This window comes from Phyllobates terribilis, unplaced genomic scaffold (genome assembly GCF_046119375.1).
Source record: "Phyllobates terribilis strain yellow unplaced genomic scaffold, ASM4611937v1 Scaffold_4__5_contigs__length_816908805, whole genome shotgun sequence".
NCBI lineage: Eukaryota > Metazoa > Chordata > Amphibia > Anura > Dendrobatidae > Phyllobates > Phyllobates terribilis.
The window spans coordinates 327,043,421-327,066,627 of record NW_027362764.1 but is presented as its reverse complement, the minus strand read 5'-3'; the positions used below and the strand labels follow the sequence as shown (position 1 = coordinate 327,066,627).

At 49.4% G+C, this 23,207-nt stretch overlaps 1 protein-coding gene across 6 annotated transcripts in view; it reads left to right on the top strand.

The window, feature by feature from the left end:
* The first annotated feature begins 18,386 nt into the window (after positions 1–18,386).
* Positions 18,387–23,207, top strand: part of LOC141265383 (triple functional domain protein-like) — a 1,868,493-nt gene continuing 1,863,672 nt past the window's right edge. For 5 of the 6 annotated variants that reach the window (XM_073678401.1, XM_073678399.1, XM_073678398.1 and 2 more), the window contains exon 1: positions 18,388–18,883. In XM_073678401.1, coding sequence (XP_073534502.1) covers positions 18,742–18,883 — 142 coding nt within the window. In that variant the 5' untranslated portion in view covers positions 18,388–18,741. Of the gene's footprint in view, positions 18,884–23,207 lie in introns of all 6 variants that reach the window. The other variant, XM_073678400.1, reaches the window with a different exon arrangement.

The window sequence follows — 23,207 nt, the reverse complement described above, 5'->3', positions numbered from 1 at the left end:
ACATCGGTTACCCTAGAATCTACCTGACACAGCCGTTACCCTAGAATCTACCTGACACAGCGGTTACCCTAGAATCTACCTGACACAGCGGTTACCCTAGAATCTACCTGACACAGCGGTTACCCTAGAATCTACCTAACACAGCGGTTACCCTAGAACCTACCTGACACAGCGGTTATCCTAGAATCTACCTGACACAGCAGTTACCCTAGAATCTACCTGACACAGCGGTTACCCTAGAATCTACCTGACACAGCGGTTACCGTAGCATCTACCTGACACAGCGGTTACCCTAGAATCTACCTGACACAGCGGTTACCCTAGAATCTATCTGACACAGTGGTTACTCTAGAATCTACCTGACAGAGCCATTACCCTAGAATCTACCTGACACAGCAGTTACCCTAGAATCTACCTGACACAGCGGTTACTCTAGAATCTACCTGACAAAGCGGTTACCCTAGAATCTACCTGACACAGCGGTTACCCTAGAATCTACCTGACAGAGCCATTTCCCTAGAATCTACCTGACAGAGCGGTTACCCTAGAATCTACCTGACACAGCGGTTACCCTAGAATCTTCCTGACACAGCGGTTACCCTAGAATCTACCTGACACATCGGTTACCCTAGAATCTACCTGACACAGCCGTTACCCTAGAATCTACCTGACACAGCGGTTACCCTAGAATCTACCTGACACAGTGGTTACCCTAGAATCTACCTGACACAGCGGTTACCCTAGAATCTACCTGACACAGCGGTTACCCTAGAATCTACCTGACACAGCGGTTATCCTAGAATCTACCTGACACAGCAGTTACCCTAGAATCTACCTGACACAGCGGTTACCCTAGAATCTACCTGACACAGCGGTTACCGTAGCATCTACCTGACACAGCGGTTACCCTAGAATCTACCTGACACAGCGGTTACCCTAGAATCTATCTGACACAGTGGTTACTCTAGAATCTACCTGACAGAGCCATTACCCTAGAATCTACCTGACACAGCAGTTACCCTAGAATCTACCTGACACAGCGGTTACTCTAGAATCTACCTGACAAAGCGGTTACCCTAGAATCTACCTGACACAGCGGTTACCCTAGAATCTACCTGACAGAGCCATTTCCCTAGAATCTACCTGACAGAGCCGTTACCCTAGAATCTACCTGACAGAGCCTTTACCCTAGAATCTACCTGACACAGCGGTTACCCTAGAATCTACCTGACACAGCGGTTACCCTAGCATCTACCTGACACAGCGGTTACCCTAGAATCTACCTGACACAGCGGTTACCCTAGAATCTATCTGACACAGTGGTTACTCTAGAATCTACCTGACAGAGCCATTACCCTAGAATCTACCTGACACAGCAGTTACCCTAGAATCTACGTGACACAGTGGTTACTCTAGAATCTACCTGACAGAGCCATTACCCTAGAATCTACCTGACACAGCAGTTACCCTAGAATCTACCTGACACAGTGGTTACTCTAGAATCTACCTGACAGAGCCGTTACCATAGAATCTACCTGACACTGCCGTTACCCTAGAATCTTCCTGACACAGCGGTTACCCTAGAATCTTCCTGACACAGCGGTTACCCTAGTATCTACCTGATACAGCGGTTACCCTAGAATCTACGTGACACAGCCCTTACACTAGAATCTACCTGATAGAGCCGTTACCCTAGAATCTACCTGACACAGCGGTTACTCTAGAATCTACCTGACACCGTGGTTACCCTAGAATCTACATGACACAGCGGTTACCCTAGAATCTGCCTGACACAGCGGTTACCCTAGAATATACCTGACACCGTGGTTACCCTAGAATCTACCTGACACAGCGGTTACCCTAGAATCTGCCTGACACAGCGGTTACCCTAGAATCTACCTGACACAGCGGTTACCCTAGAATCTTCCTGACACAGCGGTTACCCTAGAATCTACCTGACACATCGGTTACCCTAGAATCTACCTGACACAGCGGTTACCCTAGAATCTACCTGACACAGCGGTTACCCTAGAATCTACCTGACACAGCGGTTACCCTAGAATCTACCTGACACAGCGGTTACCCTAGAATCTACCTGACACAGCGGTTACCCTAGAATCTACCTGACACAGCGGTTATCCTAGAATCTACCTGACACAGCAGTTACCCTAGAATCTACCTGACACAGCGGTTACCCTAGAATCTACCTGACACAGCGGTTACCGTAGCATCTACCTGACACAGCGGTTACCCTAGAATCTACCTGACACAGCGGTTACCCTAGAATCTATCTGACACAGTGGTTACTCTAGAATCTACCTGACAGAGCCATTACCCTAGAATCTACCTGACACAGCAGTTACCCTAGAATCTACCTGACACAGCGGTTACTCTAGAATCTACCTGACAAAGCGGTTACCCTAGAATCTACCTGACACAGCGGTTACCCTAGAATCTACCTGACAGAGCCATTTCCCTAGAATCTACCTGACAGAGCGGTTACCCTAGAATCTACCTGACACAGCGGTTACCCTAGCATCTTCCTGACACAGCGGTTACCCTAGAATCTACCTGACACATCGGTTACCCTAGAATCTACCTGACACAGCCGTTACCCTAGAATCTACCTGACACAGCGGTTACCCTAGAATCTACCTGACACAGCGGTTACCCTAGAATCTACCTGACACAGCGGTTACCCTAGAATCTACCTGACACAGCGGTTACCCTAGAATCTACCTGACACAGCGGTTATCCTAGAATCTACCTGACACAGCAGTTACCCTAGAATCTACCTGACACAGCGGTTACCCTAGAATCTACCTGACACAGCGGTTACCGTAGCATCTACCTGACACAGCGGTTACCCTAGAATCTACCTGACACAGCGGTTACCCTAGAATCTATCTGACACAGTGGTTACTCTAGAATCTACCTGACAGAGCCATTACCCTAGAATCTACCTGACACAGCAGTTACCCTAGAATCTACCTGACACAGCGGTTACTCTAGAATCTACCTGACAAAGCGGTTACCCTAGAATCTACCTGACACAGCGGTTACCCTAGAATCTACCTGACAGAGCCATTTCCCTAGAATCTACCTGACAGAGCCGTTACCCTAGAATCTACCTGACAGAGCCGTTACCGTAGAATCTATATGACACAGCGGTTACCCTAGAATCTACCTGACACAGCGGTTACCCTAGAATCTAACTCACAGAGTCGCTACCGTAGAATCTTCCTGACACAGCGGTTACCCTAGAATATACCTGACACAGCGGTTACCCTAGAATCTACCTGACAGAGCCGTTACCCTAGAATCTACCTGACACAGCGGTTACCCTAGAATCTACCTGACAGAGCCGTTACCCTAGAATCTACCTGACAGTGCGGTTACCCTAGAATCTACCTGACAGAGCCATTACCCTAGAATCTACCTGACACAGCGGTTACCCTAGAATCTAGCTGACAGAGCCGTTACCCTAGAATCTACCTGACAGAGCCTTTACCCTAGAATATACCTGATAGAGCCATTACCCTAGAATCTACCTGACACAGCGGTTATCCTAGAATCTACCTGACACAGCGGTTACCCTAGAATATACCTGACACAGCGGTTACCCTAGAATCTACCTGACACAGCGGTTACCCTAGAATCTACCTGACACAGCGGTTATCCTAGAATCTACCTGACACAGCAGTTACCCTAGAATCTACCTGACACAGCGGTTACCCTAGAATCTACCTGACACAGAGGTTACCCTAGCATCTACCAGGCACAGCGGATACCCTAGAATCTACCTGACACAGTGGTTACTCTAGAATCTACCTGACAGAGCCATTACTCTAGAATCTACCTGACACAGCAGTTACCCTAGAATCTACCTGACACAGTGGTTACTCTAGAATCTACCTGACAGAGCCATTACCCTAGAATCTACCTGACACAGCAGTTACCCTAGAATCTACCTGACACAGTGGTTACTCTAGAATCTACCTGACAGAGCCGTTACCATAGAATCTACCTGACAGAGCAGTTACCCTAGAATCTACCTGACACAGCCGTTACCCTAGAATTTTCCTGACACAGCGGTTACCCTAGAATCTTCCTGACACAGCGGTTACCCTAGTATCTACCTGATACAGCGGTTACCCTAGAATCTACCTGACACAGCCCTTACCCTAGAATCTACCTGACACAGCGATGACTCTAGAATCTACCTGACACAGTTGTTACCCTAGAATCTACCTGACACAGCGGTTACCCTAGAATCTGCCTGACACAGCGGTTACCCTAGAATCTACCTGACACAGCGGTTACCCTAGAATCTACCTGACAGAGCCATTTCCCTAGAATCTACCTGACAGAGCCGTTACCCTAGAATCTACCTGACAGATCCGTTACCCTAGAATCTACCTGACACAGCGGTTACCCTAGAATCTATATGACACAGCGGTTACCCTAGAATCTACCTCACAGAGTCGCTACCGTAGAATCTTCCTGACACAGCGGTTACCCTAGAATATACCTGACACAGCGGTTACCCTAGAATCTACCTGACAGAGCCGTTACCCTAGAATCTACCTGACACAGCGGTTACCCTATAATCTACCTGACAGAGCCATTTCCCTAGAATCTACCTGACACAGCGGTTACCCTAGAATCTACCTGACAGAGCCGTTACCCTAGAATCTACCTGACAGAGCGGTTACCCTAGAATCTACTTGACAAAGCCATTACCCTAGAATCTACCTGACACAGCGGTTACCCTAGAATCTACCTGACAGAGCCGTTACCCTAGAATCTACCTGACAGAGCCTTTACCCTAGAATATACCTGACAGAGCCATTACCCTAGAATCTACCTGACACAGCGGTTATCCTAGAATCTACCTGACACAGCGGTTACCCTAGAATATACCTGACACAGCGGTTACTCTAGAATCTACCTGACACAGCGGTTACCCTAGAATCTACCTGACACAGCGGTTATCCTAGAATCTACCTGACAGAGCCATTACCCTAGAATCTACCTGACACAGCAGTTACCCTAGAATCTACGTGACACAGTGGTTACTCTAGAATCTACCTGACAGAGCCATTACCCTAGAATCTACCTGACACAGCAGTTACCCTAGAATCTACCTGACACAGCGGTTACTCTAGAATCTACCTGACAAAGCGGTTACCCTAGTATCTACCTGATACAGTGGTTACCCTAGAATCTACGTGACACAGCCCTTACACTAGAATCTACCTGATAGAGCCGTTACCCTAGAATCTACCTGACACAGCTGTTACTCTAGAATCTACCTGACACCGTGGTTACCCTAGAATCTACATGACACAGCGGTTACCCTAGAATCTGCCTGACACAGCGGTAACCCTAGAATCTACCTGACACCGTGGTTACCCTAGAATCTACCTGACACAGCGGTTACCCTAGAATCTGCCTGACACAGCGGTTACCCTAGAATCTACCTGACACAGCGGTTACCCTAGAATCTTCCTGACACAGCGGTTACCCTAGAATCTACCTGACACATCGGTTACCCTAGAATCTACCTGACACAGCCGTTACCCTAGAATCTACCTGACACAGCGGTTACCCTAGAATCTACCTGACACAGCGGTTACCCTAGAATCTACCTGACACAGCGGTTACCCTAGAATCTACCTAACACAGCGGTTACCCTAGAACCTACCTGACACAGCGGTTATCCTAGAATCTACCTGACACAGCAGTTACCCTAGAATCTACCTGACACAGCGGTTACCCTAGAATCTACCTGACACAGCGGTTACCGTAGCATCTACCTGACACAGCGGTTACCCTAGAATCTACCTGACACAGCGGTTACCCTAGAATCTATCTGACACAGTGGTTACTCTAGAATCTACCTGACAGAGCCATTACCCTAGAATCTACCTGACACAGCAGTTACCCTAGAATCTACCTGACACAGCGGTTACTCTAGAATCTACCTGACAAAGCGGTTACCCTAGAATCTACCTGACACAGCGGTTACCCTAGAATCTACCTGACAGAGCCATTTCCCTAGAATCTACCTGACAGAGCGGTTACCCTAGAATCTACCTGACACAGCGGTTACCCTAGAATCTTCCTGACACAGCGGTTACCCTAGAATCTACCTGACACATCGGTTACCCTAGAATCTACCTGACACAGCCGTTACCCTAGAATCTACCTGACACAGCGGTTACCCTAGAATCTACCTGACACAGTGGTTACCCTAGAATCTACCTGACACAGCGGTTACCCTAGAATCTACCTGACACAGCGGTTACCCTAGAATCTACCTGACACAGCGGTTATCCTAGAATCTACCTGACACAGCAGTTACCCTAGAATCTACCTGACACAGCGGTTACCCTAGAATCTACCTGACACAGCGGTTACCGTAGCATCTACCTGACACAGCGGTTACCCTAGAATCTACCTGACACAGCGGTTACCCTAGAATCTATCTGACACAGTGGTTACTCTAGAATCTACCTGACAGAGCCATTACCCTAGAATCTACCTGACACAGCAGTTACCCTAGAATCTACCTGACACAGCGGTTACTCTAGAATCTACCTGACAAAGCGGTTACCCTAGAATCTACCTGACACAGCGGTTACCCTAGAATCTACCTGACAGAGCCATTTCCCTAGAATCTACCTGACAGAGCCGTTACCCTAGAATCTACCTGACAGAGCCTTTACCCTAGAATCTACCTGACACAGCGGTTACCCTAGAATCTACCTGACACAGCGGTTACCCTAGCATCTACCTGACACAGCGGTTACCCTAGAATCTACCTGACACAGCGGTTACCCTAGAATCTATCTGACACAGTGGTTACTCTAGAATCTACCTGACAGAGCCATTACCCTAGAATCTACCTGACACAGCAGTTACCCTAGAATCTACGTGACACAGTGGTTACTCTAGAATCTACCTGACAGAGCCATTACCCTAGAATCTACCTGACACAGCAGTTACCCTAGAATCTACCTGACACAGTGGTTACTCTAGAATCTACCTGACAGAGCCGTTACCATAGAATCTACCTGACACTGCCGTTACCCTAGAATCTTCCTGACACAGCGGTTACCCTAGAATCTTCCTGACACAGCGGTTACCCTAGTATCTACCTGATACAGCGGTTACCCTAGAATCTACGTGACACAGCCCTTACACTAGAATCTACCTGATAGAGCCGTTACCCTAGAATCTACCTGACACTGCGGTTACTCTAGAATCTACCTGACACCGTGGTTACCCTAGAATCTACATGACACAGCGGTTACCCTAGAATCTGCCTGACACAGCGGTTACCCTAGAATATACCTGACACCGTGGTTACCCTAGAATCTACCTGACACAGCGGTTATCCTAGAATCTACCTGACACAGCAGTTACCCTAGAATCTACCTGACACAGCGGTTACCCTAGAATCTACCTGACACAGCGGTTACCTTAGCATCTACCTGACACAGCGGTTACCCTAGAATCTACCTGACACAGCGGTTACCCTAGAATCTATCTGACACAGTGGTTACTCTAGAATCTACCTGACAGAGCCATTACCCTAGAATCTACCTGACACAGCAGTTACCCTAGAATCTACCTGACACAGCGGTTACTCTAGAATCTACCTGACAAAGCGGTTACCCTAGAATCTACCTGACACAGCGGTTACCCTAGAATCTACCTGACAGAGCCATTTCCCTAGAATCTACCTGACAGAGCGGTTACCCTAGAATCTACCTGACACAGCGGTTACCCTAGAATCTTCCTGACACAGCGGTTACCCTAGAATCTACCTGACACATCGGTTACCCTAGAATCTACCTGACACAGCCGTTACCCTAGAATCTACCTGACACAGCGGTTACCCTAGAATCTACCTGACACAGCGGTTACCCTAGAATCTACCTGACACAGCGGTTACCCTAGAATCTAACTGACACAGCGGTTACCCTAGAATCTAACTGACACAGCGGTTACCCTAGAATCTATCTGACAGAGCCATTACCCTAGAATCTACCTGACACAGCGGTTACCCTAGAATCTACCTGACACAGCGGTTACCCTAGAATCTACCTGACACAGCGGTTATCCTAGAATCTACCTGACACAGCAGTTACCCTAGAATCTACCTGACACAGCGGTTACCCTAGAATCTACCTGACACAGCGGTTACCGTAGCATCTACCTGACACAGCGGTTACCCTAGAATCTACCTGACACAGCGGTTACCCTAGAATCTATCTGACACAGTGGTTACTCTAGAATCTACCTGACAGAGCCATTACCCTAGAATCTACCTGACACAGCAGTTACCCTAGAATCTACCTGACACAGCGGTTACTCTAGAATCTACCTGACAAAGCGGTTACCCTAGAATCTACCTGACACAGCGGTTACCCTAGAATCTACCTGACAGAGCCATTTCCCTAGAATCTACCTGACAGAGCCGTTACCCTAGAATCTACCTGACAGAGCCGTTACCGTAGAATCTATATGACACAGCGGTTACCCTAGAATCTACCTGACACAGCGGTTACCCTAGAATCTACCTCACAGAGTCGCTACACTAGAGTCTTCCTGACACAGCGGTTACCCTAGAATATACCTGACACAGCGGTTACCCTAGAATCTACCTGACAGAGCCGTTACCCTAGAATCTACCTGACACAGCGGTTACCCTATAATGTACCTGACAGAGCCATTTCCCTAGAATCTACCTGACACAGCGGTTACCCTAGAATCTACCTGACAGAGCCGTTACCCTAGAATCTACCTGACAGAACGGTTACCCTAGAATCTACCTGACAGAACGGTTACCCTAGAATCTACCTGACAGAGCCATTACCCTAGAATCTACCTGACACAGCGGTTACCCTAGAATATACCTGACAGAGCCATTACCCTAGAATCTACCTGACACAGCTGTTATCCTAGAATCTACCTGACACAGCGGTTACCCTAGAATATACCTGACACAGCGGTTACCCTAGAATCTACCTGACACAGCGGTTACCCTAGAATCTACCTGACACATCGGTTATCCTACAATCTACCTGACACAGCAGTTACCCTAGAATCTACCTGACACAGCGGTTACCCTAGAATCTACCTGACACAGCGGTTACCCTAGCATCTACCTGACACAGCGGTTACCCTAGAATCTACCTGACACAGCGGTTACCCTAGAATCTATCTGACACAGTGGTTACTCTAGAATCTACCTGACAGAGCCATTACCCTAGAATCTACCTGACACAGCAGTTACCCTAGAATCTACCTGACACAGTGGTTACTCTAGAATCTACCTGACAGAGCCATTACCCTAGAATCTACCTGACACAGCAGTTACCCTAGAATCTACCTGACACAGTGGTTACTCTAGAATCTACCTGACAGAGCCGTTACCATAGAATCTACCTGACAGAGCAGTTACCCTAGAATCTACCTGACACTGCCGTTACCCTAGAATCTAGCTGATAGAGCCGTTACCCTAGAATCTACCTGACACAGCTTTTACTTTAGAATCTACCTGACACAGTGGTTACCCTAGAATCTACCTGACACAGCGGTTACCCTAGAATCTGCCTGACACAGCGGTTACCCTAGAATCTACCTGACACAGCGGTTACCCTAGAATCTACCTGATACAGCGGTTACCCTAGAATCTACCTCACAGAGTCGCTACCGTAGAATCTTCCTGACACAGCGGTTACCCTAGAATCTACCTGACACAGCGGTTACCCTAGAATCTACCTGACAGAGCCGTTACCCTAGAATCTACCTGACCCAGTGGTTACCCTAGAATGTACCTGACACAGCGGTTACAGTAGAATCTACCTGACACAGCCATTACCCTAGAATCTACCTGACAGAGCCATTTCCCTAGAATCTACATGACAGAGCCGTTACCCTAGAATCTACCTGACAGAGACGTTACCCTAGAATCTACCTGACACAGCGGTTACCCTATAATCTACCTGACAGAGCCATTTCCCTAGAATCTACCTGACAGAGCCGTTACCCTAGAATGTACCTGACAGAGCGGTTACCCTAGAAACTACCTGACAGAGCCATTACCCTAGAATCTACCTGACACAGCGGTTACCTTAGAATCTACCTGACAGAGCCGTTACCCTAGAATCTACCTCACAGAGCCTTTACCCTAGAATATACCTGACAGAGCCATTACCCTAGAATCTACCTGACACAGCGGTTACCCTAGAATCTACGTGACACAGCGGTTACCCTAGAATCTACCTGACAGAGCAGTTACCCTAGAATCTACCTGACAGTGCCGTTACCCTAGAATCTACCTGACAGTGCCGTTACCCTAGAATCTACCTGACAGAGCAGTTATCCTAGAATCTACCTGACAGAGCCGTTACCCTAGAATCTACCTGACAGAGCCATTACCCTAAAATCTACCTGACACAGCGGTTACTCTAGAATCCACCTGACAGAGCCGTTACCCTAGAATCTACATGACACAGCAGTTACCCTAGAATCTACCTGACAGAGCCGTTATCCTAGAATCTACCTGACAGAGCCGTTAACCTAGAATCTACCTGACAGAGCCATTACCCTAGAATCTACCTGACACAGCGGTTACTCTAGAATCCACCTGACAGAGCCGTTACCCTAGAATCTACCTGACAGAGCAGTTACCCTAGAATCTACCTGACAGAGCCGTTACCCTAGAATCTAACTGACACAGCGGTTACCCTAGAATCTATCTGACAGAGCCATTACCCTAGAATCTACCTGACACAGCGGTTACCCTAGAATCTACCTGACACAGCAGTTACCCTAGAACCTACCTTACACAGCGGTTACCCTAGAATCTCCCTGACACAGTCGTTACCCTAGAATCTCCCTGACACAGCGGTTACCCTATAATCTACCTGACAGAGCCATTTCCCTAGAACCTACCTGACACAGCGGTTACCCTAGAATCTACCTGACAGAGCCGTTACCCTAGAATCTACCTGACAGAGCGGTTACTCTAGAATCTACCTGTCAGAGCCATTACCCTAGAATCTACCCGACACACCGGTTACCCTAGAATCTACCTGACACAGCGGTTACCCTAGAATCTACCTGACAGAGCTATTACCCTAGAATCTACCTGACATAGCGGTTACCCTAGAATCTACCTGACACAGCGGTTACCCTAGAATCTTCCTGACACAGCGGTTACCCTAGAATCTACCTGACACAGCGGTTACCCTAGAATCTACCTGACACAGCGGTTATCCTAGAATCTACCCGACACACCGGTTACCCTAGAATCTACCCGACACACCGGTTACCCTAGAATCTACCTGACAAAGCGGTTACCCTAGAATCTACCTGACACAGCGGTAACCCTAGAATCTACCTGACACAGCGGTTACTCTAGAATCTTCCTGACACAGTGGTTACCCTAGAATCTACCTGACACAGCGGTTACCCTAGAATCTTCCTGACACAGCGGTTACCTAGAATCTACCTGACACAGCGGTTACCCTAGAATCTACCTGACACAGCCGTTACCCTAGAATCTACCTGACACAGCGGTTACCCTAGAATCTACCTGACACAGCGGTCACCCTAGAATCTACCTGACACAGCGGTCACCCTAGAATCTACCTGACACAGCGGTTATCCTAGAATCTACCTGACACAGCAGTTACCCTAGAATCTACCTGACACAGCGGTTACCCTAGAATCTACCTGACACAGCGGTTACCCTAGCATCTACCTGACACAGCGGTTACCCTAGAATCTACCTGACACAGCGGTTACCCTAGAATCTATCTGACACAGTGGTTACTCTAGAATCTACCTGACAGAGCCATTACCCTAGAATCTACCTGACACAGCAGTTACCCTAGAATCTACCTGACACAGTGGTTACTCTAGAATCTACCTGACAGAGCCATTACCCTAGAATCTACCTGACACAGCAGTTACCCTAGAATCTACCTGACACAGTGGTTACTCTAGAATCTACCTGACAGAGCCGTTACCATAGAATCTACCTGACAGAGCAGTTACCCTAGAATCTACCTGACACAGCCGTTACCCTAGAATCTTCCTGACACAGCGGTTACCCTAGAATCTTCCTGACACAGCGGTTACCCTAGTATCTACCTGAATCAGCGGTTACCCTAGAATCTACCTGACACAGCCCTTACCCTAGAATCTACCTGATAGAGCAGTTACCCTAGAATCTATCTGACACAGCGGTTACTCTAGAATCTACCTGACACAGAGGTTACTCTAGAATCTACCTGACACAGCGGTTACCCTAGAATCTGCCTGACACAGCGGTTACCCTAGAATCTACCTGACACAGCGGTTACCCTAGAATCTACCTGACACAGCGGTTAAACTAGAATCTACCTGACAGAGCCATTTCCCTAGAATCTACCTGACAGAGCCGTTACCATAGAATCTACCTGACAGAGCCGTTACCCTAGAATCTACCTGACACAGCGGTTACCCTAGAATCTATATGACACAGCGGTTACCCTAGAATCTACCTGACACAGCGGTTACCCTAGAATCTACCTCACAGAGTCGCTACCGTAGAATCTTCATGACACAGCGGTTACCCTAGAATATACCTGACACAGCGGTTACCCTAGAATCTACCTGACAGAGCCGTTACCCTAGAATCTACCTGACACAGCGGTTACCCTATAATCTACCTGACAGAGCCATTTCCCTAGAATCTACCTGACACAGCGGTTACCCTAGAATCTACCTGACAGAGCCGTTACCCTATAATCTACCTGACAGAGCGGTTGCCCTAGAATCTACCTGACAGAGCCATTACCCCAGAATCTACCTGACACAGCGGTTACCCTAGAATCTACCTGACAGAGCCGTTACCCTAGAATCTACCTGACAGAGCCTTTACCCTAGAATATACCTGACAGAGCCATTACCCTAGAATCTACATGACACAGCGGATATCCTAGAATCTACCTGACACAGCGGTTACCCTAGAATCTACCTGACACAGCGGTTACCCTAGAATCTACCTGACACAGCGGTTACCCTAGAATCTACCTGACACAGCGGTTACCCTAGAATCTACCTGACACAGCGGTTATCCTAGAATCTACCTGACACAGCAGTTACCCTAGAATCTACCTGACACAGCGGTTACCCTAGAATCTACCTGACACAGCGGTTACCCTAGCATCTACCTGACACAGCGGTTACCCTAGCATCTACCTGACACAGCGGTTACCCTAGAATCTATCTGACACAGTGGTTACTCTAGAATCTACCTGACAGAGCCATTACCCTAGAATCTACCTGACACAGCAGTTACCCTAGAATCTACCTGACACAGTGGTTACTCTAGAATCTACCTGACAGAGCCATTACCCTAGAATCTACCTGACACAGCAGTTACCCTAGAATCTACCTGACATAGTGGTTACTCTAGAATCTACCTGACAGAGCCGTTACCATAGAATCTACCTGACAGAGCAGTTACCCTAGAATCTACCTGACACAGCCGTTACCCTAGAATCTTCCTGACACAGCGGTTACCCTAGTATCTACCTGATACAGCGGTTACCCTAGAATCTACCTGACACAGCCCTTACCCAAGAATCTACCTGATAGAGCAGTTACCCTAGAATCTACCTGACACAGCGGTTACTCTAGAATCTACCTGACACAGTTGTTACCCTAGAATCTACCTGACACAGCGGTTACCCTAGAATCTGCCTGACACAGCGGTTACCCTAGAATCTACCTGACACAGCGGTTACCCTAGAATCTACCTGACACAGCGGTTACCCTAGAATCTACCTGACAGAGCCATTTCCCTAGAATCTACCTGACAGAGCCGTTACCCTAGAATCTACCTGACAGAGCCGTTACCCTAGAATCTACCTGACAGAGCCGTTACCCTAGAATCTACCTGACACAGCGGTTACCCTAGAATCTATATGACACAGCGGTTACCCTAGAATCTACCTGACACAGCGGTTACCCTAGAATCTACCTCACAGAGTCGCTACCGTAGAATCTTCCTTACACAGCGGTTACCCTAGAATATACCTGACACAGCGGTTACCCTAGAATCTACCTGACAGAGCCGTTACCCTAGAATCTACCTGACACAGCGGTTACCCTATAATCTACCTGACAGAGCCATTTCCCTAGAATCTACCTGACACAGCGGTTACCCTAGAATCTACCTGACAGAGCCGTTACCCTAGAATCTACCTGACAGAGCGGTTACCCTAGAATCTACCTGACAGAGCCATTACCCTAGAATCTACCTGACACAGAGGTTACCCTAGAATCTACCTGACAGAGCCGTTACCCTAGAATCTACCTGACAGAGCCTTTACCCTAGAATATACCTGACAGAGCCATTACCCTAGAATCTACCTGACACAGCGGTTATCCTAGAATCTACCTGACACAGCGGTTACCCTAGAATATACCTGACACAGCGGTTACCCTAGAATCTACCTGACACAGCGGTTATCCTAGAATCTACCTGACACAGCAGTTACCCTAGAATCTACCTGACACAGCGGTTACCCTAGAATCTACCTGACACAGCGGTTACCCTAGCATCTACCTGACACAGCGGTTACCCTAGAATCTACCTGACACAGCGGTTACCCTAGAATCTACCTGACACAGCGGTTACCCTAGAATCTATCTGACACAGTGGTTACTCTAGAATCTACCTGACAGAGCCATTACCCTAGAATCTACCTGACACAGCAGTTACCCTAGAATCTACCTGACACAGTGGTTACTCTAGAATCTACCTGACAGAGCCATTACCCTAGAATCTACCTGACACAGCAGTTACCCTAGAATCTACCTGACATAGTGGTTACTCTAGAATCTATCTGACAGAGCCGTTACCATAGAATCTACCTGACAGAGCAGTTACCCTAGAATCTACTTGACACAGCCGTTACCCTAGAATCTTCCTGACACAGCGGTTACCCTAGAATCTTCCTGACACAGCGGTTACCCTAGTATCTACCTGATACAGCGGTTACCCTAGAATCTACCTGACACAGCCCTTACCCAAGAATCTACCTGATAGAGCAGTTACCCTAGAATCTACCTGACACAGCGGTTACTCTAGAATCTACCTGACACAGTTGTTACCCTAGAATCTACCTGACACAGCGGTTACCCTAGAATCTGCCTGACACAGCGGTTACCCTAGAATCTACCTGACACAGCGGTTACCCTAGAATCTACCTGACAGAGCCATTTCCCTAGAATCTACCTGACAGAGCCGTTACCCTAGAATCTACCTGACAGAGCCGTTACCCTAGAATCTACCTGACACAGCGGTTACCCTAGAATCTATATGACACAGCGGTTACCCTAGAATCTACCTGACACAGCGGTTACCTTAGAATCTACCTCACAGAGTCGCTACCGTAGAATCTTCCTGACACAGCGGTTACCCTAGAATATACCTGACACAGCGGTTACCCTAGAATCTACCTGACAGAGCCGTTACCCTAGAATCTACCTGACACAGCAGTTACCCTATAATCTACCTGACAGAGCCATTTCCCTAGAATCTACCTGACACAGCGGTTACCCTAGAATCTACCTGACAGAGCCGTTACCCTAGAATCTACCTGACAGAGCGGTTACCCTAGAATCTACCTGACAGAGCCATTACTCTAGAATCTACCGGACACAGCGGTTACCCTAGAATCTACCTGACAGAGCCGTTACCCTAGAATCTACCTGACAGAGCCTTTACCCTAGAATATACCTGACAGAGCCATTACCCTAGAATCTACCTGACACAGCGGTTATCCTAGAATCTACCTGACACAGCGGTTACCCTAGAATATACCTGACACAGCGGTTACCCTAGAATCTACCTGACACAGCGGTTACCCTAGAATCTACCTGACACAGCGGTTATCCTAGAATCTACCTGACACAGCAGTTACCCTAGAATCTACCTGACACAGCGGTTACCCTAGAATCTACCTGACACAGCGGTTACCCTAGCATCTACCTGACACAGCGGTTACCCTAGAATCTACCTGACACAGCGGTTACCCTAGAATCTATCTGACACAGTGGTTACTCTAGAATCTATCTGACAGAGCCATTACCCTAGAATCTACCTGACACAGCAGTTACCCTAGAATCTACCTGACACAGTGGTTACTCTAGAATCTACCTGACAGAGCCATTACCCTAGAATCTACCTGACACAGCAGTTACCCTAGAATCTACCTGACACAGTGGTTACTCTAGAATCTACCTGACAGAGCCGTTACCATAGAATCTACCTGACAGAGCAGTTACCCTAGAATCTACCTGACACTGCCGTTACCCTAGAATCTACCTGATAGAGCCGTTACCCTCGAATCTACCTGACACAGCTTTTACTTTAGAATCTACCTGACACAGTGGTTACCCTAGAATCTACCTGACACAGCGGTTACCCTAGAATCTGCCTGACACAGCGGTTACCCTAGAATCTACCTGACACAGCGGTTACCCTAGAATCTACCTGACACAGCGGTTACCCTAGAATCTACCTGACACAGCAGTTACCCTAGAATCTACCTGACACAGTGGTTACTCTAGAATCTACCTGACAGAGCCGTTACCATAGAATCTACCTGACAGAGCAGTTACCCTAGAATCTACCTGACACTGCCGTTACCCTAGAATCTACCTGATAGAGCCGTTACCCTAGAATCTACCTGACACAGCTTTTACTTTAGAATCTACCTGACACAGTGGTTACTCTAGAATCTACCAGACAGAGCCGTTACCATAGAATCTACCTGACAGAGCAGTTACCCTAGAATCTACCTGACACTGCCGTTACCCTAGAATCTACCTGATAGAGCCGTTACCCTAGAATCTACCTGACACAGCGGTTACCCTAGAATCTGCCTGACACAGCGGTTACCCTAGAATCTACCTGACACATCCCTTGCCCTAGAATCTACCTGACAGAGCCGTTACCCTAGAATCTACCTGACACAGCTTTTACTTTAGAATCTACCTGACACAGCGGTTACCCTAGAATCTACCTGACAGAGCCATTACCCTAGAATCTACCTGACACATCCCTTGCCCTAGAATCTACCTGACAGAGCCGTTACCCTAGAATCTACCTGACACAGCTTTTACTTTAGAATCTACCTGACACAGCTATTACCCTAGAATCTACCTGACAGAGCTATTACCCTAGAATCTACCTGACACAGCTTTTACTTTAGAATATACCTGACACAGCGGTTACCCTAGAATCTACCTGACAGAGCCATTACCCTAGAATCTACCTGACACATCCCTTGCCCTAGAATCTACCTGACAGAGCCGTTACCCTAGAATCTACCTGACACAGCTATTACCCTAGAATCTACCTGACAGAGCTATTACCCTAGAATCTGCCTGACACAGCGGTTACCCTGGAATCTACCTGACACAGCGGTTACCCTAGAATCTACCTGACACAGCGGTTACCCTAGAATCTACCTGACACAGCGGTTACCCTAGAATCTACCTGACACAGCGGTTACCCTAGAATCTACCTGACACAGCCGTTACCCTACAATCTACCTGACACAGCGGTTACCCTAGAATCTACCTGACACAGCGGTTACCCTAGAATCTACCTGACACAGCGGTTACTCTAGAATCTACCTGACACAGCCGTTACCCTACAATCTACCTGACACAGCGGTTACCCTAGAATCTACCTGACACAGCGGTTACCCTAGAATCTACCTGACACAGCGGTTACCCTAGAATCTACCTGACACAGCGGTTACCCTAGAATATACCTGACACAGCGGTTACCCTAGAATATACCTGACACATCCCTTGCCCTAGAATCTACCTGACACAGCGGTTACCCTAGAATCTACCTGACACAGCCGTTACCCTACAATCTACCTGACACAGCGGTTACCCTAGAATCTACCTGACACAGCGGTTACCCTAGAATATACCTGACACATCCCTTGCCCTAGAATCTACCTGACACAGCGGTTACCCTAGAATCTACCTGACAGAGCCGTTACCCTAGAATCTACCTGACAGAGCCGTTACCCTAGAATCTACCTGACAGAGCCGTTACCCTAGAATGTACAGCAGGTTAACTACTAAACTGTGCAGACCCAAAAGTGAAAAGAAAAGTGTGATTATGGGAAAGCGTTTTGTAAATGTGGCAATATTATGCTGAGTTGTAAAGATCCTGTGCATTGTGGTATATAGAATGCTGCAGCATTTGCTCTCGCCTTTGGTTGTGGAAGAGCTGCACTAGACGTGAGGCACTTCTCGCGAGATACGAGTGCTTTCCGCACAGCAGCCTTCCACTCCCGAGTCCTTAGCTCCACCCACTTATGCATTCGCCGCAGCTGCCACCGCCGCCTGCTAGTTGTGCTCATTGGAGCTGGAATTGTGTGATTGCAGCGCTCATTTGGTGTTCGACTTGGATTCCGAACCTCGGCTGAAGAGACAGGCTAAGATTGGGACTCAGGACTAGGCTGTCCGCTAGCTGGTGGCTGATGATCATCTGTTCTTTCTTGCGGTAAAAGCAGCTTTTTATGTCGTTGATTGCACATTGACACAATGTCGAGAGAAGACAAAGGGCTGAGCCAGTGAGGTGGGTGCCTGCGAAAGTACAATCACTGGCTTTGGATTCACGCGCAAACATCCAGCAGAATGAACAATTCAAGTAATGTCTTCCCCTGCTCATCGTCCACCGCTCCCATGAATGTGGCCGGCAGCTGCGAAGCCAGCTCATGTGAAGCCCTTGAGGATCCAGCCAAGGACTTAGCAGACATCGCTGCTTTTTACAGATCTGGTAAGCACTTGGGGGAGGGGTCTTTTAGCAAGGGTTGTCATTGTCATGATGTCAGAGGTGAACCTGGGCACTCTTGTTCTGGCGACGTGCAGTGTCACTGTCTATCTGTTAATTGCCGTCCATTGTTAAATGTCTGATGGTTAGAACATTGCAGCAGTCTCCTTGTGACATGAGAGCCAAAGACTGGTAATATCTTGATTATTGCAATGATATAATGAAACCGCATGACATATTCTAGAGCAGCCAGCAATCACGGGATTATGGCGATGCACATTTTCTTGCAGCTTTTTTTGAGATGAGACTAGAGCTGAGTTGTCATGAGGAGGTCCTACTCCCAGAGCCAGCATTCCAGCCTCTACACTACAGAGTGGGCTAGAGTGGAGGTCCTACTCCCAGAGCCAGCATTCCAGCCTCTACACTACAGAGTGGGCTAGAGTGGAGGTCCTACTCCCAGAGCCAGCATTCCAGCCTCTACACTACAGAGTGGGCTAGAGTGGAGGTCCTACTCCCAGAGCCAGCATTCCAGCCTCTACACTACAGAGTGGGCTAGAGTGGAGGTCCTACTCCCAGAGCCAGCATTCCAGCCTCTACACTACAGAGTGGGCTAGAGTGGAGGTCCTACTCCCAGAGCCAGCATTCCAGCCTCTACACTACAGAGCGGGCTAGAGTGGAGGTCCTACTCCCAGAGCCAGCATTCCAGCCTCTACACTACAGAGCGGGCTAGAGTGGAGGTCCTACTCCCAGAGCCAGCATTCCAGCCTCTACACTACAGAGCGGGCTAGAGTGGAGGTCCTACTCCCAGAGCCAGCATTCCAGCCTCTACACTACAGAGTGGGCTAGAGTGGAGGTCCTACTCCCAGAGCCAGCATTCCAGCCTCTACACTACAGAGTGGGCTAGAGTGGAGGTCCTACTCCCAGAGCCAGCATTCCAGCCTCTACACTACAGAGTGGGCTAGAGTGGAGGTCCTACTCCCAGAGCCAGCATTCCAGCCTCTACACTACAGAGTGGGCTAGAGTGGAGGTCCTACTCCCAGAGCCAGCATTCCAGCCTCTACACTACAGAGCGGGCTAGAGTGGAGGTCCTACTCCCAGAGCCAGCATTCCAGCCTCTACACTACAGAGCGGGCTAGAGTGGAGGTCCTACTCCAAGAGCCAGCATTCCAGCCTCTACACTACAGAGCGGGCTAGAGTGGAGGTCCTACTCCCAGAGCCAGCATTCCAGCCTCTACACTACAGAGTGGGCTAGAGTGGAGGTCCTACTCCCAGAGCCAGCATTCCAGCCTCTACACTACAGAGCGGGCTAGAGTGGAGGTCCTACTCCAAGAGCCAGCATTCCAGCCTCTACACTACAGAGCGGGCTAGAGTGGAGGTCCTACTCCCAGAACCAGCATTCCAGCCTCTACACTACAGAGTGGGCTAGAGTGGAGGTCCTACTCCCAGAGCCAGCATTCCAGCCTCTACACTACAGAGTGGGCTAGAGTGGAGGTCCTACTCCCAGAACCAGCATTCCAGCCTCTACACTACAGAGTGGGCTAGAATGGAGGTCCTCCTTCCAAAGCCAGCATTCTAGCCTCTACACTACAGAGCGGGCTAGAGTGGAGGTCCTACTCCCAGAGCCAGCATTCCAGCCTCTACACTACAGAGCGGGCTAGAGTGGAGGTCCTACTCCCAGAGCCAGCATTCCAGCCTCTACACTACAGAGTGGGCTAGAGTGGAGGTCCTACTCCCAGAGCCAGCATTCCAGCCTCTACACTACAGAGTGGGCTAGAGTGGAGGTCCTACTCCCAGAACCAGCATTCCAGCCTCTACACTACAGAGTGGGCTAGAATGGAGGTCCTCCTTCCAAAGCCAGCATTCTAGCCTCTACACTACAGAGTGGGCTAGAGTGGAGGTCCTACTCCCAGAGCCAGCATTCCAGCCTCTACACTACAGAGCGGGCTAGAGTGGAGGTCCTACTCCCAGAGCCAGCATTCCAGCCTCTACACTACAGAGCGGGCTAGAGTGGAGGTCCTACTCCCAGAGCCAGCATTCCAGCCTCTACACTACAGAGTGGGCTAGAATGGAGGTCCTCCTTCCAAATCCAGCATTCTAGCCTCTACACTACAGAGCTGGCTAGAATGGAGGTCCTCCTTCCAAAGCCAGCATTCTAGCCTCTACACTACAGAGCGGGCTAGAGTGGAGGTCCTACTCCCAGAGCCAGCATTCCAGCCTCTACACTACAGAGCGGGCTAGAGAGGAGGTCCTACTCCCAGAGCCAGCATTCTAGCCTCTACACTACAGAGTGGGCTAGAGTGGAGGCCCTACTCCCAGAGCCAGCATTCCAGCCTCTACACTACAGAGCGGGCTAGAGTGGAGGTCCTACTCCAAGAGCCAGCATTCCAGCCTCTACACTACAGAGCGGGCTAGAGTGGAGGTCCTACTCCCAGAGCCAGCATTCCAGCCTCTACACTACAGAGTGGGCTAGAGTGGAGGTCCTACTCCCAGAGCCAGCATTCCAGCCTCTACACTACAGAGTGGGCTAGAGTGGAGGTCCTACTCCCAGAGCCAGCATTCCAGCCTCTACACTACAGAGCGGGCTAGAGTGGAGGTCCTACTCCAAGAGCCAGCATTCCAGCCTCTACACTACAGAGCGGGCTAGAGTGGAGGTCATACTCCCAGAGCCAGCATTCCAGCCTCTACACTACAGAGCGGGCTAGAGTGGAGGTCCTACTCCCAGAGCCAGCATTCCAGCCTCTACACTACAGAGTGGGCTAGAGTGGAGGTCCTACTCCCAGAGCCAGCATTCCAGCCTCTACACTACAGAGTGGGCTAGAATGGAGGTCCTCCTTCCAAAGCCAGCATTCTAGCCTCTACACTACAGAGTGGGCTAGAATGGAGGTCCTCCTTCCAAAGCCAGCATTCTAGCCTCTACACTACAGAGCGGGCTAGAGTGGAGGTCCTACTCCCAGAGCCAGCATTCCAGCCTCTACACTACAGAGCGGGCTAGAGAGGAGGTCCTACTCCCAGAGCCAGCATTCTAGCCTCTACACTACAGAGTGGGCTAGAGTGGAGGCCCTACTCCCAGAGCCAGCATTCCAGCCTCTACACTACAGAGCGGGCTAGAGTGGAGGTCCTACTCCAAGAGCCAGCATTCCAGCCTCTACACTACAGAGCGGGCTAGAGTGGAGGTCCTACTCCCAGAGCCAGCATTCCAGCCTCTACACTACAGAGTGGGCTAGAGTGGAGGTCCTACTCCCAGAGCCAGCATTCCAGCCTCTACACTACAGAGCGGGCTACAGTGGAGGTCCTACTCCCAGAGCCAGCATTCCAGCCTCTACACTACAGAGCGGGCTAGAGTGGAGGTCCTACTCCCAGAGCCAGCATTCCAGCCTCTACACTACAGAGCGGGCTAGAGTGGAGGTCCTACTCCCAGAGCCAGCATTCCAGCCTCTACACTACAGAGCGGGCTAGAGTGGAGGTCCTACTCCCAGAGCCAGCATTCCAGCCTCTACACTACAGAGCGGGCTAGAGTGGAGGTCCTACTCCCAGAGCCAGCATTCCAGCCTCTACACTGCAGAGCGGGCTAGAGTGGAGGTCCTACTCCCAGAGCCAGCATTCCAGCCTCTACACTACAGAGTGGGCTAGAATGGAGGTCCTCCTTCCAAAGCCAGCATTCTAGCCTCTACAGTACAGAGCTGGCTAGAATGGAGGTCCTCCTTCCAAAGCCAGCATTCTAGCCTCTACACTACAGAGCGGGCTAGAGTGGAGGTCCTACTCCCAGAGCCAGCATTCCAGCCTCTACACTACAGAGCGGGCTAGAGTGGAGGTCCTACTCCCAGAGCCAGCATTCTAGCCTCTACACTACAGAGTGGGCTAGAGTGGAGGTCCTACTCCCAGAGCCAGCATTCTAGCCTCTACACTACAGAGTGGGCTAGAGTGGAGGTCCTACTCCCAGAGCCAGCATTCCAGCCTCTACACTACAGAGCGGGCTAGAGTGGAGGTCCTACTCCCAGAGCCAGCATTCCAGCCTCTACACTACAGAGCGGGCTAGAGTGGAGGTCCTACTCCCAGAGCCAGCATTCCAGCCTCTACACTACAGAGCGGGCTAGAGTGGAGGTCCTACTCCCAGAGCCAGCATTCCAGCCTCTACACTACAGAGTGGGCTAGAGTGGAGGTCCTACTCCCAGAGCCAGCATTCCAGCCTCTACACTACAGAGTGGGCTAGAGTGGAGGTCCTACTCCCAGAGCCAGCATTCCAGCCTCTACACTACAGAGCGGGCTAGAGTGGAGGTCCTACTCCAAGAGCCAGCATTCCAGCCTCTACACTACAGAGCGGGCTAGAGTG